The 18923-nt window shown below is 56.2% G+C and overlaps 1 protein-coding gene across 3 annotated transcripts in view; it reads right to left on the bottom strand.

The window, feature by feature from the left end:
• Nucleotides 1–2131: 2131 nt before the first annotated feature.
• NXN (nucleoredoxin) overlaps nt 2132–18923 on the bottom strand; it is a 180453-nt gene continuing 163661 nt past the window's right edge. For 2 of the 3 annotated variants that reach the window (XM_033185212.1, XM_033185214.1), the window contains exons 6-8: nt 7985–8164; nt 6560–6684; nt 2132–4038 (exon numbers count right to left, since the gene is read on the bottom strand). In XM_033185212.1, the coding sequence (XP_033041103.1) occupies nt 3856–4038; nt 6560–6684; nt 7985–8164 (488 nt within the window). In that variant the 3' untranslated portion in view covers nt 2132–3855. The remainder of the gene's footprint in view (nt 4039–6559; nt 6685–7984; nt 8165–18923) is intronic. The other variant, XM_033185213.1, reaches the window with a different exon arrangement.

Genomic DNA, 18923 nt, shown 5'->3' with positions numbered 1-18923 from the left:
TGTTAGGTCCCGCAGATCTGCTCCTGGGCCACATCTGGCTCCGTCTGTATTGTTGCTGAATTCAGTTTGCTGTCCTAGAACAAGGCAGCAGGAGGGGAGAACAGCTTTTCAGTGTCTTTAATTAGGCAATAGGAAAAAACAAAGTCTGGCTGAAAATTACTATTTGAAGCTTGGCCGACGCCAACACAGTACTGGCTCCCTGCGTTCTGATAAGTGATGGCCAATGATTTCAAGGACGTGCCAAGGGGTGAAAAGCAAGAGCGGGAAGTCACCTCTCTCTGGAAAAGACGCTGGTTTTCATCTGCTGTGCCTGCCCGTCCCAAATATGCCCTTTTCCCTTTTTTAAATTTTGTTTTTCCCAATCAAGAATTCAATGTGGAAAACATACCCTTCTTCTTAAACAGATCTTTAATGCTGGGAGACAGGTTAAAAAAACCAGGCCACGTGCAGTGGCTCACGCCTGTAATCCCAGCACTTTGGGAGGCCGAGGCGGGCGGATCACGCGGGCAGGAGATCGAGACCATCCTGGCTAATACGGTGAAACCCCATCTCTACTAAAAATACAAAAAATTAGCCAGGCACGGTGGCGGGCGCCTGTAGTCCCAGCTACTCGGGAGACTGAGGCAGGAGAATGGCGTGAACCCGGGAGGCGGAGCTTGCACTGAGCAGAGATCCGGCCACTGCACTCCAGCGTCGGCGACAGAGCGAGACGCCGTCTCAATTAAAAAAAAACAACACCCCTCATCTCTGTTGTGAGAACCGGCAGATGGGATCTGGAAGTCACTGTGGTAAACACACACTCGGGAACCCCAGGGTGGCGATTTCACAGCCCCCGGCTCCACCTGCAGGGCCTGGTTTTCCTGGCTGCTGGAGGAAGCCCTTGAATACGCCACAGCTGGTGCTGAACCTGCTTCCAATTAGCAAGAGTCTGGAGGGATTGTGGAGCCGCTTGGTGGGGAGTATCATGCCCCGCTTCGCCGGGATCAGTGACCTTTACGATCTCTCCCTGTTGACCCCTGACACTCAGAAGCGATTCTTCCCGAATGTTTCCTGCAGAGTCGTCACTGTATAAACCTGAACCTTTGGAGTAAAACTTCCTCGTGGATCTTAAGGAAGCTACAAATCCATTCTAAAAGGAGAATGGCCGGGCGCGGTGGCTCAAGCCTGTCATCCCAGCACTTTGGGAGGCCGAGACGGGCGGATCACGAGGTCAGGAGATCGAGACCATCCTGGCTAATACGGTGAAACCCCGTCTCTACTAAAAAATACAAAAAACTAGCCGGGCGACGAGGCGGGCGCCTGTAGTCCCAGCTACTCGGGAGGCTGAGACAGGAGAATGGCGTGAACCCGGGAGGCGGAGCTTGCAGTGAGCTGAGAGCCGGCCACTGCACTCCAGCCTGGGTGGCAGAGCAAGACTCCGTCTCAAAAAATAAATAAATAAAAATAAAAATAAAATAAAAGGAGAATTCTGGTGTCGAGAATCCAGTTGCAATGACTAAGGGCAACCCCCCTCGCTGGACTTTGTTCCTTCTGCCCTAAAGGTAGAAGGAACTAAGAGAACCCACCTTTCCTCCGAGGCCATCACGATACAGGGCATGGACAGAAATCCTGCCATCTCCCACATTCAGGTCAGCCACATTCATCCCACCCACCCCGACCTCTAAGGGAGACACCGGCAGGGTTCCCAGAGAAGCCCTGAGCCCTGGGACGAGCTGGGGTTAAGGGGCTCCCACACTGGCCCCATTCTTCACAAGGAGACCCCCGCGCGATTCCTCCTGTTTTCCCAACCAGCTTTCTCAGACTTCAGAGGACTCGGCTCCCCTGGAGGGAGGAAATGGGCAAAAATGTCCACAACAAGGTACGTGATCTGAGGATTCGCCCTCCGTCCAGGGCCGTCGAACCAGGAGAGACAGTGACCAGGGCTCCAGGAGGGACCTGCCTCTGCCACTGTCACCCAGATGAGCTTCCTGGCTGCTGGAAACCAGGAAGATGCGACGGATGCTACATCCTGGGGGTCTCAGAACTCCTGGGACACAGCTCCCAGCTACCAGGTGTCCTCCGCTGCCCACCCCGATAGACCACAGCACAAAAGACTTTTGTTATTAAGGACAGCAAAGGCCCAGCGGTGGGTAAGGTCCAGAGATACCTGCTTTATTTCCTACTGGGTGATCGCATTTCAGGCGGTAACGTCACATGACGTCTAATCGCCAACTCGCGGTACGCCTCTGAACTAGAAATCGACAATCCAATTCAGCAAGGAACAACAGTGTCAACAGCTCATGACGGGGTGGGGACTGGGTTTTCCACGTCAGTGGTCTTGGTTGGCAGAGTGCTGAGTGGGGCCAAGGGTAAGGCCCAGGGTGGTTTAAAGTCCCTGACACCTGAGTGAGCGAGGCTGAAAGGCTCGGCCGAAGCCGTCCGTCCCCAGTCCTGAGAACAGAGTTGTTTGTTTCTCTTCCGGTGGTCAAGTCAGCCCAAGTAAGAGGCCAACAACCTACCTGGGCCTAGCAAAGGCGATACAAGGTCCACTCGTGGCTGACACGCCCTCCACCCTTGGGCACAGCTCCTTCTGCTGGTGCTTAGGAAAAGGCAAGGCTTCTGGTAATTTCTCATCTTTGTAGTTCTGCTTTGAAAAGGGGCCCGGGTGCGGTGGCTCACACCTGTAATCCCAGCACGTTGGGAGGCCGAGGCGGGTGGATCACCTGAGGTCAGGAGTTCGAGACCAGCCTGGCCAACATGGTGAAACCCTGTCTCTACTAAAAATACAAAAATTAGCCAGGTCCCGTGGTGCTCGCCTGTGAACCCAGGTACTCCAGAGGCTGAGGCAGGAGAATCACTTGAACCTTGGGGGCGAAGGCTGCAGTGAGCCGAGATCCTGCCACTGCACTCCAGCCTGGGCAAGAGAGCAAGACTCCATCTCCAAAAAAAAAAAAGAAAAAAGGCAATGGCAGGGGTGATCAAATATGGGCGTGGGCACCTCAGCAGAGATCGGGGCCTCAGGCACAGAGCTGGGTGGAGTCAGAGGTCTCTGCTGGTTCAGAGGTGCTCCTCCTAGGACTCAGGGCTAAGTTTCTTGGGAAGATGCCCAAAGAGAAGGATTCGTTATCAGAATTTCAAGATGGTGGGAGCTCTTTGTATGAGCAGGCAGAGACTTCAAGGTCAAGGAAGAAAAGAATGAGGAGCTCTCATCAGGAGGCGGGCACTCCATAAAAACCAGCCGTTACTATACGAACCATTACCTTAGCTACATTTTTTTTCTCACCCAAAAAACCTCCACAAGCTTCCTTTTGCATTTGGAGATCCCCTGCCCGAGAATACACAAGTCGGCTGCTTTTCTCTCAGACTGAGAAAGACTGTGTCGCTTAGAAAAGGATGTTCTCACCGCAGCTCTAAGCTGAGGCCCACTGAGGCTCAGGCCCTTTCTCAGCTCTGCCTCCACACAGGTGTCCCCCGGCGGTTCCCCTCTGGCCGTCCGGGGCTCTGTGTGTGCCGATGCCCGAGTCCCAGCCCAAGCGGGAGCCACTGGCCCTCCACGCGCACTCTGCCCTGGAACATCCTGGCAAATCCTTCACCAAAAGCAAGTGACTTTGCAAGAGTGATGCAGCCCCTACTCTGGCCGGGCCATGCCCCCAGCCATCCCACGCCCCCAAACACGGTGGATTCTGCCGCTGCTGGATTCCGCACCCCAGGGTGCTGGCTGAGGAGTTTAATGCAGAAACAAGGCACCACAGAGAGTTTGGACACTTGGGTGGTGTGGTTCGGGGCACGCTGGGTAAGTCCGAGGGCGGAGGGAAGGAGGGGGAGGAGGAGGAGAAGGCTGAGTTTTAAATAACGTCTCAGGAGGCCGGAGCCACGCTAGATGGGCTCCGGTTTGAGCTTCTCTGCTAGGAAGTCATTCACAAAGGCCTCCACGATGGCGGGGGTGATCTCCTCCACGTCCATCACGTACTTGGCCCGGGCTGACATGTCCAGGATGGTGAGCAAAGGGGCCGCCTCAGGCAGGTTGGTGTAATCTCGCAGGGAGTCAGTCATGTCATCCTGAAGTCGTCAGGAGGGAGAGAAAACCAAGACGGTTTAAAGAAAGGAGCGGGAGAGTCCCCTGGGCCCAGTCTCCCCAGGTGTGGTAGCTCCGGGGGCTCCCAGCACGGGAATGGGAAGCAGGGAACCCTGCCCTGCCTTCAGGAGGAACGGGCTTCTTTGTAAAATTCTCTCTTGGCACTCGCCCCCCGAAACCACTAGGTAAGTAATCTATATTTAATCATTTATGTATTTATTAGCATAAACACCATTTTCACACGTCCTCAGCATTTTAGAAATGTCACGTCCTTTTTGTGTTTTCAAGATGAAGTCTTCCTCTGTCACCCAGGCTGGAGTGCAATGGCACGATCTCAGCTCACTGCAACCTCCGCTTCCTGGGTTTAAGCGATTCTCCTGTCTCGGCCTCCTGAGTAGCGGGGACTACAGGTGCCCATCACCACACCCAGCTAATTTTTTACATTTTTAGTAGAGACGGGGTTTCACCATGTTGGCCGGGCTGGTCTCGAACTCCTAACCTCAGGTGATCCGCCCACCTCGGCCTCCCAAAGTGCTGGGATTACAGGCGTGAGCCACCGCGCCCGGCCTGGAAATGTCATAGCCTCCAACTGTTTATTCTTGTAACCAACTGTCAATGATTTGCGGCCCCATTGTGGGTTATCTGAGGCCAATCTGGACTTCAGCTCTGGAATGTTTTTAAACAGAGACAGCTCACTCTGCTCCCACCGCCTGCCCCCGCCCCGTGGTTTCAGGCAGGACAGGATGCACAGCCAGCCAGTTCAGAAGACAGGGCTACTTAAGCCCTGTGGCAGCTGACACTGCCTTACTACTTATCTGAGAAGGAAGCTGGTACTTGATCCTACATTCCCAGCAGCTGTCCTGGTGAAGTTCCCTAATAGCAGATACAGCCTCACGCAGATACCAAGGGAAACACAGAAAACCAAAGACAAGGAGGAACGATTTGTAAGGGAGCTACTTTTTTTTTGGGGTGGGGGAGAGCTAGAGTCTCTTTCTGTCGCCCCAGCTGGAGTGCAGTGAGGCAATCATAGCTTACTGCAGCCTCCATCTCCTGGGCTCAAGCGATCCTCCCTCCTCAGCCTCCTGAGTAGCTGGGACTCCAAGCAGGCAGCGCCATGCCGGGCTAATTTGTATATATTTTTGGAGACACAAAGCCCAGCCCAGCCAGGCGGGAGCCAACAAACAGCCTCGGAGGAACCCCTGGTCCACTCGGAACCTCGCCTCCCTCCCCTGGGACGGCGACTGTGTCCCAGCCAGAGAGCCAGGAGCCAAGGTGACAGCCCAGGTGAAATACGCGGCCCCAGGCCTGGTGTACAGAAAACCTGCAGATGCTCCTTCCTGGCCTGACACCTCTCAAGGCCGCCCCCGCCGCTGCCCGGCCCTGGCAGTGCTGCAGCCATCTTTTCTCAGAGTCATTCTGCAGGGCTCAGAGCTCCCGCGTGTGGTGCAGCCTCCGGGGCTGGGCTTGGTGTGCAGTGGCTGCGGCCGCCGCGAGGCAGGGCCTACGAGCCTCTTTGTTCCCCTCCACCCCCGGGGCTGAGCAGGTGACTGGAGCTGCCTGGGAGGGACCCAGGGACTGGGCAGGGCCAGCTGCTGAGGAGGTGATGAATGGGTGGTGCAGGGTGTCTGGCTGCCGCTGCCTCCTCCGTGCCTCTCCTGGGATCCGAACACAGCGTGGAATCAGCACAGGGCTCTGACCAACCGGAGGTACAGATGGGTGGGCAGAGGGCAGGGGGTGAGGGCGGCCTCCAAAAGTGTCTGTCGGTCGGTGGGTGCGGTGGGGAGGGGAGGGGTGGGGTGGGGTGGGGAGGGGAGGGGTGGGGAGGGGGGAGGCAGCAGCGCAGGCGTGGAAGAGACTCCCGGCTGGAGGAACTCAAGACCGAGAGCCTGCACCTGCGCTGAGTCGCGGAGACGCCCCTGTCTGCAGCGTGCAGGGCACAGGGTCCCACGCCCCGGATAACGGGGCACCTGCGGGAGGGTGCTCTGCTAAGAGCCCCACTTTCTCCCACCCTGTGAAGTCTCCTGCTTGGTCCAGCCCTGCTGGAGACCTCGAAGGGACAGTCTGGGTGAAACAGACGGGGAGCGGCAGCAATTTCCAACCTCAGCCCTCACCGGGCCGGCTGGGTGACCGCGGGTACACGTGGTAGCCCCAGCCAGGATCCCGCGGGTGAGATCGGCCCACTGCAGCCAGCGCGGAGGCACGAACCCAGCGTTTTGTAAAGCGTCAAGGGCCTGGTCGTGGTCCAGCCCCGAGGGAGTAGGTGTGGATCGCTCCCCGGCAGCTCGGGTGGGAAGCGGCCCCGGCTCTTCCCCTGCGGACCTGAGGCTGCCGAGCGGGGACGGCCAGAGGAAGCAGCAGGGGAGGAAATGGTTTCCCACGGCGAATGGCCACCTCTTCTTGCCACGTTTGTCTCCGGGGCACAGGCGGCCCTGGGGCCAGGACCCCTCAGGTGCCCGAAGTCCCCGCTGATCCAGGCCTGGGGGCCCAGCCTCTCCCCGTACTCACCTCCCCCGCTACGAAGAACAGAAGCGGCGCCTCCTCCTCTTTGGCTTTGTACTTGGCAATGATTTTCTCAGCTATCGGCTGAATCAGCTGCTTGGCTGCCTCGGACTCTCCGTCATCCTCAGAATCTGTGATTGGCATCGGGGGGAGAAACACTGGCTTGTCACACAGAGCGGCACCCGCGGAGGGGGCCTGAGCTGCAGAAACGCCCGCCTGAGCAGCCCCTGAATGGACGCGAACTTCCTTCCTGCACACACGGGTGTGAAGCTCCCAGAGCTCGCCTGCACCAGGCTCGCCAGGAGGAACCCACCTCACTGAGCAGCTCTGGGGCCCCAGGTAGAGAGTCTCTCCACTGCATTCCTCACAAACCCGCCCGCCAGGCTGAGCGTCCCCTAAGCCAGGACCTGAGGCACCTGCTAGTTTCTCTCAGCCACAGAATGAGAAGCCACAACCTCCGACCTCCGACTTTTAGTGAAACTGGTGGTGACAGGGAGGGGTGAGGACTGTGGTCTGGTCAGTGGCTTTATTTTTTGTTTTTTTGAGACAGAGTCTCGCTCTGTTGCCCAGGCTGGAGTGCAGCGGTGCCATATGGGCTCACTGCAACCTCCGCCTCCCGGGTTCAAGTGATTCTCCTGCCTCAGCCTCCCAAGTAGCTGGGATGACAGACATGCGCCACTGCACCTGGCTAATTGTTTTGTATTTTTAGTAGAGACAGCGTTTCACTATTTTGGTCAGCCTGGTCTCAAACTCCTGACCCCAGGTGATCCACCCGCCTTGACCTCCCAAAATGCTGGGATTACAGACATGAGCCACCGCGCCCAGCCTCGCACAGTAATTCTGAGTTGTTGGAGGGGAGCCGTTAAGTCCAAGGCAGAGGGCCAGGTTTTGCAAAAGGAACCAGGGTCACCCCACCAAACTGCAGGGAGCCTGGCGTGGATGTGCCTGTGTCCTCCTGGCCCAGCTGGGCAGTCACCCTTGGAGCACAGAGTGGGTGAGACGGGAGACGGGGAGGTGCAGGTGAGGGCTAAGGAGCCAGGGCAGCCACGGGGCGGAAGCAGCTCATCCGAGCACAGAGGACCTGCAGAAGCAGCCTTAGTGAGCCTTGGCCAGAGGCGCCCAGCCCCTGGCAGCTGCTGTGTGTGCAACCCGCCCCTTTCCAACAGTGGGTCTGCGCATGGGGTCCCGAGGGCATCCTCGGCCTGACCTGTTCTGCCCAGCTGGCAGCTGGGGAGCAGCTAGGAGGGAAAATGCAGCTGCAGCTCCCACAGGGCCATGAATAAATCATCAGGGTCAAAAGCAAGGCTCCAGGGAGAGACAAAGGCCCAGGCTTGTACTGCTAGTGACAGAGAGAAGCTGCAGGGACAGGCTCCTCCCAAGTGAGGCCTCTCCTGTCCCGCCCCCACCCGGGCCCCCCGGTGAGCTTCATACCTACAAAAAGGACGAGGCAGGGGCCCTCGTTGAGCTGCGTGGCGTTGGAGTCGGAGAGCTCCAGCACAGGTTTGGGGTGCCAGGGGAACTCCCGGCAGTCCTCGTCGCTCAGCACCTCCACCCGCCCCTGCCGCGTGATCACCTCGCCCTGCGGGTCCAGCACGATGAGCGTGGGGATGCCTGAGGGGAAGAGGGGGTGCTTGTGGGGGTGCCCGAGGGGAAGAGGAGGTGCTTGGCCACTGGCCTGGGAGATGCAGGGCCTGCCTGGCAGGAGGCTTGCAGAGTCCAGCCGGGGTCCCACTCGCCACGGAGGAGCCCACCGAGGACTTGGTCCAGGCTCACAATGAGGAGTCCAGGTCTGAAGTCACAAAACCTGGGGAGAATCCAGGCCTGGCCAGGGGGAGCCATGGAACCCGCTCCGGTGGGCCTGTAACCTGTCACCTTCACATTTCAGGGCCTCAGCGTCCTCAGCTGCAACCTGATGAGGGTGGTGTTTTTCCTACCTTATTCTGCTATGGAAAGATCAATGAGTTCACGCGGTTAAAGAACTTACACAGTTTGGGAGGCTGAGGTGGACGGATCACTTGAGGTCAGGGGTTCGAGACCAGCCTGGCCAACATGGTGAAACCCTGTCTCTACTAAAAATACAAAAACTAGCTGGGCGTGGTGGTACACGCCTGTAATCCCAGCCACTCGGGGAATGAGGCAGGAGAATTGCTTGAACTTGGGAGGCAGAGGTTGCAGTGAGCCAAGATTGCAACACTGCCCTCCAGCCTGGGTGACAGAGCAAGACTCCGTCTCTAAATAAATAAATAAATAAATAAGAACTTAGCACAGGGTCTTGGCACATCGGAGTCATCGCTCACTGCTGGCCTCCTAAAGAGATCCGAAAGACACAGAAATCCCTCCCCAGCTGCAGGGGGTCAAACACGGAACAGGCAGTGCAGTAACCACACGGTGGACGTGCTGTGGCCACCGATGCGAGAGGAGGGGCCCTCGCCCAGCCACAGTAAGCGCAGGGCCAGTGCGGGAAGGAACCTGAGGCTGGCTGCACAGAGAGGAGGACAGCTGACTGCAGCCTCCGCTGTCTGCACCCCAGCCCCCCTCCCTCCCCAGGGCTGGGGAAGAAAAGTAACAGAAAGCTTTCCTGCAAACCACAGGCAACCCCAACCAAAAAGCCTTCAGTGAAAACTCAGAGAAATCCCCACGGTGGTCACAGCTGCACGCGGGTTTTCCGCGTCTCTGTTCTTCTAGCCCACGCCCCGCAGCCTGTCCTCCAGCCAGGGCTACGCACCCCTACCCACGGCCCACAGAGTCGGCCTGGGCCCCACCCTTCGGGGACCTTTGTCTCTCCATTGGCAGCCGCTCCCCCCACACACCCTGCACGTTCCAGACGCCTCCCCTCCTGGGCTGTCCAGAGCCTGAATTTTATGTGAAAGCCAGAACAATTTAATATTTATAGATTCCCAAGTATTCGGTCAGTAATTTGCTCCGCTGACATTTTCCTTCCCTGTCGGGGGGATGCCGAGGAACCATACACACGGCCCTCGTGTTTTGTACCCTGCTGCGGCCACCGGCACAGTGGGCGTGCCTGCCTCCGAAAAGAATCAATGAGTCCATTATGTTCACACCTGTGAGACGAAGTGGCTGTTTCAGGGAGCAGGTCCACAGAGAACGGGCTCTCGAGGACGGCCACTCCGACATCTCACACACACACAAGCACAAGCACACAGATGCACACACACACACGCACACACACACACGGACGCGCACCCACACGCGCACACACACACGCACACGCACACACACACACACGCAGTCGGCTCTCGCTGGGGCTCCTCAGACGTGCTCAGCGTGGACAGCGCCCCTGAGGAGCTGCGTGTGCTGCCACACAAGAGACCCGGGCACTTCCAGCCACGTCCTCACAGCTGCATTTTATCCCCCGAGGCTGGGGTCCACGCCAGGTGTGTCCATCCACGAGGCTCGGGGGCTGGTCTTGAGACAGCAGCCCAAAGGAAACTGGGTCCGGGGGCCGCCACAGGGATAGCTGGCCGCACAGGAGCCCCTCCCGTCACCACACGCCCTTCTCAAAATCCCCCTGGCAAGGTCCTTCCCCAGAGTTGGTGTGTTTCTGAGATCGGGCAGTGATGAGCACGGGGATAAACCAGAGCCTCTGCTGCGTGTGCCCCGGCGTGGGACCCCTGCTGCCGCGATAACCCCGCAGCCGGCCCGCGTGTGCCCCAGCGTGGGACCCCTGCTGCCGCGGTAAGCCCCGCGGCCAGCCTGCGTGTGCCTCAGCGTGGGATGTTGAGTGGGTCTGTGGAAGAGAAGCAGGCATGGGGGACGGAGAGGGAGGAGAAGCCAGTCTGAAGGCAAAGCTGCGCACTTCCCGCCTCAGCGCCTGGGGCTCTCCGAAGGCCTCCTCCAAGGGGCGTTCTTTGTGACCCTGGCTGCAGCCTTTTCTGAGTCCACGCCTGTGGGGCCCAGGACAGCAGGGCGAGGACACGGAGCCCCCACCTGGCTGCTGAGGAGCACTCAGCGGCTTCCCCCGAGGAACAGTTCCACCGGGATCACGCCTAAGAGCCTAAGACGAAGTGTGCAGGGATGGGCCGTGTTGGCCCATGTGACTGTCTGTATAAACAGAAACCAGCTTGGGCCCCAGGAAGCCACTCGTTCTTGGCACCTGCACGGGGGAACCATCCGTGTCTGCTGTGCCAGGCCGCCTCCCCCTCGACTGGTCCTGATGAGCTTGGCCTACAGCTTCGACGAGTATGTACCCTCCAAAGATGAACTGGGGCGGGAAACGGAACTGGCTTCTGCGGCGCGTCTGCCCGGTGCTGGCACGGCACAGATAGCTAACCCTCATCACAGGCAGGGCGGGCAGTACCGGGATCCCCCTTACAGATGGTCAAGTGCCCCCCAAGGTCACCGAGCCAGGCAGTGGTTACACTGGGGACAGGAACTCCGATCTACCTGTTGCAGAAGCTGCTGCTCTTTCTGTCAGGCCATGGACACTGCTGGGGTTCTCACAGCACCTGGGATGGGGACTGTCTTAACCAGGGCAGGGGAAGTCCTGTACCTGCAGCTTTCTGCACCACCCACCTCCCTCTGCTCCTGGGGGAGAAGGCTGAGACCACAGTCACCTCTTCCCTTTCTCCCCCTTCAAACACTCCCGGTTCCACCAGCCCTTGAAGCAGGTTCTCCGAAATACAGGTTTTTTGTTTGTTTGTTTGTTTGTTTGTTAGACGGAGTCTCGCTCTGTTGCCCAGGCTGGAGTGCAGTGGTGCAATCTCAGCTCACTGCAACCTCCGCCTCCCGCGTTCAAGCAATTCTCCTGCCTCAGCCTCCCAAGTAGCTGGGACTACAGGCGCCCGCCACCAAGTCCGGCTAATTTTTTCTATTTTTAGTAGAGATGGGGTTTCACTATATTGTCCAAGCTGGTCTCAAACTCCTGACCTCAGGTGATCCGCCCGCCTCAGCCTAACTGCTGGGATAACAGGCATGAAACACCGTGTCCAGCCACTGTAAAATACTTTTTAGCAGAGTACCTGGTGTACTGATATTGTAAGTATTCCATAAGTATTGGCTATCAGTTTTTTTTTATTTTTTTTTTTATTTTTGAGACAGAGTCTCACTCTGTCACCAGACTGGAGTGCAATGGTGTGATCTCGGCTCACTGCAAGCTCCACCTCTCGGGTTCAAGAGATTATCTTGCTTCAGCCTCCCCAGTCGCTGGGATTACAGGTACCACCACCACACCTGGCTAATTTTTTTATTTTTTGGTAGAGACAGGGTTTCGCCATGTTGGCCAGGCTAGTCTCAAACTCCTGACCTCACGTGATCCGCCCGCCTTGGCCTCCCAAAGTGCTGGGATTACAGGTGTGAGACACCACGCCCGGCCATTATATTCTTTTAATCATCCCTAAACTGATTATTTGGCTCGTGAGAAGGCAGAGGTATGGAAAACTGGGAGCTTGCTCTAGTGAGATCAGCAGAGTCCTCTGTGCTGGGCTGGAAGAAGTTAGCTAAAGCGGCAGAAAGCTGAGACGCCATCAAGACCGCAGCGAGGGCTGCGGCAACAGTGTGGTGTCTGCCAAGGGTGGGGCTGGCGCACTTTTGCATCTCCCACCCCAAGCTACACTCCTGGGCTTGGAACACGGACTCTAAGTTCCTAGAGAGGGCTCGGCCCCGAGTCCCCAGCTCTGCGACATGAGCAGAGCCCACAGGCCCCTTTCACCATCTCCCCCAAACACACAGAAGAGCCAACTGCAGACTCTCCTCTCCGAGGAGGAGCCGACGTGCAAGGATTTAAAACTATCTCAAAGCCAGGTGCACTGAGATTGTTCCATGTTTTAGCCTGGTGCCTTTTCCACTGCCAACGAGACAGGGAGTTTGGAAGGAGGTGGGGGCTGGGGCAAGGAAGCTGAAGGGGTCCAGGTCCCTGGGAGGTAGAGAGGAGCGGGCAGGGCTGTGACACAGCCTTGTCTGCATCTGGATGGCAACGTGACCTGAGGCAGCCAGGACGAATTCCCCAAAGATTGCCAGGAGCTGGGAGGAGCAATGGAAGGAAAAGCAGGTCCTAGAACAGAAAGAGCTGGTGAGGACGCACCAGCAGGCAAACTATGACGTGATCATGCAAACAGTCCTTATGAAGACCGCAGTGACGTGGCAAATGTTTGCGCCACACTGTTTAGTAAAAACTGCGGAGTGCACAGCGCCGTGTGTACCTTACGAGTCTGTGAGTGCATACGCAGGTGGGCAGGAACCAAAGTGGACTCAGAAAAGTGAGAACGGTTGTGCTGCTGAGGCAGGAATACAGGTGGGATGACAGCGAGATATCTATGTCTAATTAGGTTTTCTTTAACAGCATCCTATTTAGTGCATTAATATCAAATGAAAATCAGAACTGAAGGGCCGTGGGGGTGAGACAGGATGACAAATACCAACCAATGCCTGGGATCTATTGCTCGGACCCTTCCGTTCCTCCCTCCTCCCAGCTCCCCAAAAACATTCCCCTGCTTAGAGAGTTAAGGAAAGGAGCCGGGTGCGGTGGCTCCCCCCTGTAATCCCAGCACTTTGGGAGGCCGAGGCAGGAGGATCACCTGAGGTCAGGAGTTCGAGACCAGCCTGACCAACATGGTGAAACCCCATCTCTACTAAAAATACAAAAATTAGCTGGGCGTGGTGGTGTGCTCCTGTAATCCCAGCTACTTGGCAGGCGGAGACAGGGGAATTGCTTGAACCTGGGAGGCAGAGGTTGCAGTGAGCCGAGATCGCGCCATTGCACTCCAGCCTGGGCGACACAGCGAGACTCTGTCTCAAAAAAAAACAAAAAAAATTAAACAAAACACATAAGAAAGAACAGCAAAGCCACTCCGCAGGTCACGAGGTAGCCCCTGCTCTGGTTGAAACATACAATCTCCAAATGTTTCATTTTTATACAAACAGATTCTGCCTCAAATCCATTTTTTTGAAAGGGACAAAGGAAGAGAGTCAAGAAGGGAACGGGACGAAGAAGGAGGGAAGCAGAAGAGGAAGAAAGCTAAGGACGGGGAGAAGTCAGAACGGGAGGAGGAGGCACAGGAGGAAGGAGGAAAACAGAGAAGAGGATTCGAGGCTGGAGGAGAAAAGGGCCCTCACCCCGCCGCCCAGCACCAGGCTGATGCTGCCCACCAGCCACCTCTGGCTGCTCCTGTGTCTGCTCTAGGCCCTGCACAGCCCTCAGGCCGTCTGCCCTCCCCGAAGGTCGGGGCAAGGGAGCCAACCAGCCAGGGCCCCTGACCTAAGAGAGAAGGGCTGCAAGTCTCCCTACAAAGAGTGCCGTGCTCTCTGGCGGCCAAGGATTCCTCAGACAACTGCTAACAGGGTCTGTCTTTTGCCAGGTGTGTCGACAACAGTCTCCTTAGAAAAGGAATTTTCAGCAGCGCCCACGGCTGCACATTCCCCAGGCCACATAAAGCTCTGGGAGGGGAGGGGCCCAGCACTCTGGAAGTCAGTTATTCCCACGAGACCAGGAGGTAGGGGACGCCGAATGCCAGGTCCTTGGTGAGCTCGGTGGTCCTGTGGAGAGGGTCACACAGCCCGGCTCAGCCCGGGGCACCAAAGGCAGCCAGCGGCCAGCCTGTCGGCAGCAGGGGGACTTTTGGCCAGGCCGGCCTGGGGGGCAAACTCATCATCAAGGCTATGGCAGAGGCTGCCACCCTGTCAGACGGGCAGCTCAAGGGCATACAGCCTCGAGGCCCCAATTCCCCCACCCGTACCGCCCCCCAGATGCCTCAAAACACTGGCAGCATTTGGCAGGCCTCCTTCACTCAGCAGGTGATTCTTAAAACCCCAAGATGCTTGCAGGACCTCGGGTTGCTGGGTTACCCATTTCTGCTTTTTTTATTTTGGAGACAGAGTCTCGCTCTGTCGCCTAGGCGATCTCGGCTCACTGCAAGCTCCGCCTCCCGGGTTCAAGCGTTTCTCCTGCCTCAGCCTCTCGAGTAGCTGGAATTACAGGTGCCTGCCACTGTGCCCGGCTAATATTTTATTTTTAGTAGAGATGGGGTCTTCACCATGTTTGCCAGACTGGTCTTGAACTCCTGACTTCGTGATCCACCCGCCTTGGCCTCTCGAAGTGCTGGGATTACAGGCGTGAACCACCACGCGTGGCCTCGGTTACCCATTTTCACCCGAGCCTGTCAGGAGAACACTCTGCCCTTATGTGACTCAATCCACAAAATGACCAGCAGCTCAAGCCACTGCCCCAGTGTGAGTCCAAAGACGGGCCAGATGGAGGCAGCGCCCTTGGTGATGGCAGGGGAGGTACCTGGCACTGGTCTGTGGAAGAACCTTCATCCAAACTCTTCAGCGGGAGAGAAACAAGTGAGATAGGACTCAGACCCCAGGGCACACAGTCAAAGAGGGGGCAGGACATCCCCAGAGATGGCTCCACAGGACGTGCAGACCAGACACTCCAACAGCCAGGACCCTGCAGAGCGAGTGTGAGTGTGTGTGAGTCTGTGTCTGCGAGCGTGTGTGAGGGTGCAAGTGTGCATGTGTGTGAGCGTGGGGGAGTGTGTGAGTGTAGGTGTGTGTGTAGGTGTGTGTGTGCGAGTGTAGGTGTGCGTGTGTGTAGGTGTGTGAGTGCGAGTGTAGGTGTGCGTGTGTGTGTAGGTGTGAGTGTAGGTGTGTGTGCGAGTGTAGGTGTGTGGGTGAGTGTAGATGTGTGTGAGTGTAGGTGTGTGTGTAGGTGTGTGTGAGTGTAGGTATCTGTGCGTGTAGGTGTGCGTGCAGGTGTGTGTAGGTGTGTGTGTATGTGTGAGTGTAGGTGCGTGTGCAAGTGTAGGTGTGCGTGTGAGTAGGTGTGTGTGTAGGTGTGCGTATGTAGGTGTGTGCGAGTGTGGGTGTGCGTGTGTGTAGGTGTGTGTAGGTGTGCGAGGGTAGGTGTGTGTGCGTGTAGGTGTGCATGTGTAGGTGTGTGAGTGTAGGTGTGTGTAGGTGTGCGAGTGTAGGTGTGCGTGTGTAGGTGAGTGTAGGTGTGTGTGAGTGTAGGTGTGTGTGTAGGTGTGCGTGTGTGTAGGTGTGTGTAGGTGTGCGATGGTAGGTGTGTGTGCGTGTAGGTGTGCATGTGTAGGTGAGTGTAGGTGTGTGTAGGTGTGCGAGTGTAGGTGTGTGCGAGTGTAGGTGTGCGTGTGTAGGTGAGTGTAGGTGTGAGTGTAGGTGTGTGTGTAGGTGTGCGAGTATAGGTGTGCGTGTGTAGGGGTGTGAGTGTAGGTGTGCGAGTGTAGGTGTGTGTGCAAGTGTAGGTGTGTGTGCAAGTGTAGGTGTGCGTGTACGTGTAGGTGTGTGAGTGTAGGTGTATGAGTGTAGATGTGTGAGTAGGTGTGCGTGTGTGTGTAGGTGTGGGTGTAGGTGTGTGTAGGTGTGCAAGTGTAGGTGTGCGTGTGTGGGTGTAGGTGTGCGTGTGTATGTGTGAGTGTAGGTGTGTGTGTGAGTGTAGGTGTGTGTAGGTGTGCGAGTGCAGGTGTGTGTGTGTAGGTGTGTGTGCGAGTGTAGGTGTGCGTGTGTGTAGGTGTGAGTGTAGGGGTGTGTGTGGTGTGTGTGTGTAGGTGTCTGTGAATGTAGGGGTGTGTGTAGGTGTGTGTGTGAGTGTAGGTGTGAGTGTAGGTGTGCATGTGTGTGTGTAGGTGTGTGAGTGTAGGTGTGTGTGAGTGTAGGTGTGCGTGTGTGTGTAGGTGTGAGTGTAGGTGTGCGTGTGTGTGTAGGTGTGCGTGTGTGTAGGTGTGTGTAGGTGTGCGATGGTAGGTGTGTGTGCGTGTAGGTGTGCATGTGTAGGTGAGTGTAGGTGTGTGTAGGTGTGCGAGTGTAGGTGTGTGCGAGTGTAGGTGTGCGTGTGTAGGTGAGTGTAGGTGTGAGTGTAGGTGTGTGTAGGTGTGCGAGTGTAGGTGTGCGTGTGTAGGGGTGTGAGTGTAGGTGTGCGAGTGTAGGTGTGTGTGCAAGTGTAGGTGTGTGTGCAAGTGTAGGTGTGCGTGTACGTGTAGGTGTGTGAGTGTAGGTGTATGAGTGTAGATGTGTGAGTAGGTGTGCGTGTGTGTGTAGGTGTGGGTGTAGGTGTGTGTAGGTGTGCAAGTGTAGGTGTGCGTGTGTGGGTGTAGGTGTGCGTGTGTATGTGTGAGTGTAGGTGTGTGTGTGAGTGTAGGTGTGTGTAGGTGTGCGAGTGTAGGTGTGTGTGTGTAGGTGTGTGTGCGAGTGTAGGTGTGCGTGTGTGTAGGTGTGAGTGTAGGGGGGTGTGTGCTGTGTGTGTGTAGGTGTCTGTGAATGTAGGGGTGTGTGTAGGTGTGTGTGTGAGTGTAGGTGTGAGTGTAGGTGTGCATGTGTGTGTGTAGGTGTGTGAGTGTAGGTGTGTGTGAGTGTAGGTGTGCGTGTGTGTGTAGGTGTGAGTGTAGGTGTGCGTGTGTGTGTAGGTGTGTGTGTAGGTGTGCGTGTGTGCCCGTGAGTGTAGGTATGTGTGTGAGAGTATGTGTGTGAATGAGCATGTGTGTGTGCATGTTCGTGTGTTCACATACCTAGAACACGTCCGTTGAATGAGACTGGAAGCTGTAACCACGGAATCATATAAAAGCTTAGAAGTACTCAAAATTCAATAAAAAATACTGGTCAGAGTTTTGTGATGCTACAAAGCTTATGAACGAACGCACAGTTCCTTCAAGTTCAAAGGTGTTTTGGCCCAGCCTGGCCACATTTAAATATCCTCAGAGACAAAGAAAGGCAAACTCCCATTGAGGGATGGTGCGGTTTTGGGAGGGCTGCCGGCTGCTGAGACCAGAGAGAAGCCAGAACTGATTTACCAGTGAAACCAGGGCTGAGCGAGAGGCTCTGAAGGAGAAACAGCCCCTGGCTTGGAGGGCAAGGACACAGGGCACCACAAACAGGCCATTGACGCAGACTGAATGCCGGACGTGGGGCTCAGCCTAACCTCGAGGCACTGAGAAGACGCTTCCAAAATGATATCCCTGGAATGATACAATGATTTCCTTCATACGTGAGCATCTTTCAAACCTAGGAAGATCTGGAATTAAGTTTAGAAATATGAATCAAACTCGTGCCACTGACGTTTTGTGTGTCAATAAGTGCAATTTGAATAAAAACAAATTCAGTATTTGTTTTTGTTTAAGAGACTATGGCCGGCCGGGCGCGGTGGCTCATGCCTGTAATCCCAGCACTTTGGGAGGCTGTGGTGGGCAGATCACCTGAGGTCAGGAGTTTGAGACCAGCCTGCCCAACATGGTGAAACCCCGTCTCTACTAAAAATACAAAAATTAGCCAGGTGTGGTGGCAGGTGCCTGTAATCCCAGCTACTCGGGAAGCTGAGGCAGGAGGATCGCTTGAACCCGGAAGGCAGAGGTTACAGTGAGCAGAGATTGTGCCAATGTACTCCAGCCTCCAGGTGACAGAGCAAGACTATCTCAAAAAAAAAAAAAAAAAAAAAAAGAGCTGAGCACAGTGGCTCACGCCTGTAATCGCAGCACTTTGGGAGGCTGGGAGGCTCAGATGGGTGGATCACCTGAGGTCAGGAGTTCGAGACCAGCCTGGACAACATGGTGAAACCCCATCTCTACTAAAAATACAAAAATCAGCCCGACGTGGTAGCGTGCACCTGTAATCCCAGCTACTCAGGAGGCTGCGGCAGGAGAATCGCTAAAACCTGGGAGGCAGAGGTTGCAGTGAGCCGAGATCGTGCCACTGCACTCCAGCCTGGGCAACAGAGCAAGACTCCGTCTCAAAAAAAAAAGGACAGAACCTTAGAAATTAGAAAGTAGAGATCTTGGGGCCAGGCGCTGTGGCTCATACCTGTAATCCCACCACTTTGGGAGGCCGAGGCAGGCGGATCACGAGGTCAGGAGATCAAGACCATCCTGGCTAACTCAGTGAAACCCCGTCTCTACTAAAAATACACACACAAAAAACTAGCCAGGCGTGGTGGCGGCGCCTGTAGTCCCAGCTACTCGGGAGGCTGAGGCAGGAGAATGGCGTGAACCCGGGAGGCGGAGCTTGCAGTGAGCCAAGATCGTGCCACTGCACTCCAGCCTGGGCGACAGAGCGAGACTCCATCTCAAAAACAAAAAAAGAAAAAGAAAGTAGGGATCTTGGAAGGCCAAGGCAGGAGGACGGCTTAGGCCAGGAGTGCGAGATCAGCCTATGTAACACAGTGAGACCCTGTCACTACAAAGTCTTTAAAAATCAGCTGGAGTGGTAGAAGGCTGAGGTGGGAGGATGGCTTGAGCCCAGGAGTTGGAGGCCGCAGTAAGCTGTGATTGCGCATTGCACTCCATCCTGGGTGACGACTGAGACCAAAAGGGAAAAAATGTAGGGATGATACTGCTAACAAGGACTTCCTGAGTCATGGAACCCAAGGATGAAAGAGGGATGCTTCAGGGCAGAAGAGCGGCACTGA

Source organism: Trachypithecus francoisi, unplaced genomic scaffold (genome assembly GCF_009764315.1).
Source record: "Trachypithecus francoisi isolate TF-2019V2 unplaced genomic scaffold, Tfra_2.0 Lachesis_group20, whole genome shotgun sequence".
Lineage (NCBI taxonomy): Eukaryota > Metazoa > Chordata > Mammalia > Primates > Cercopithecidae > Trachypithecus > Trachypithecus francoisi.
Note: the sequence above shows the minus strand (reverse complement) of the source record. Positions and strands in the feature narration are given on the sequence as shown.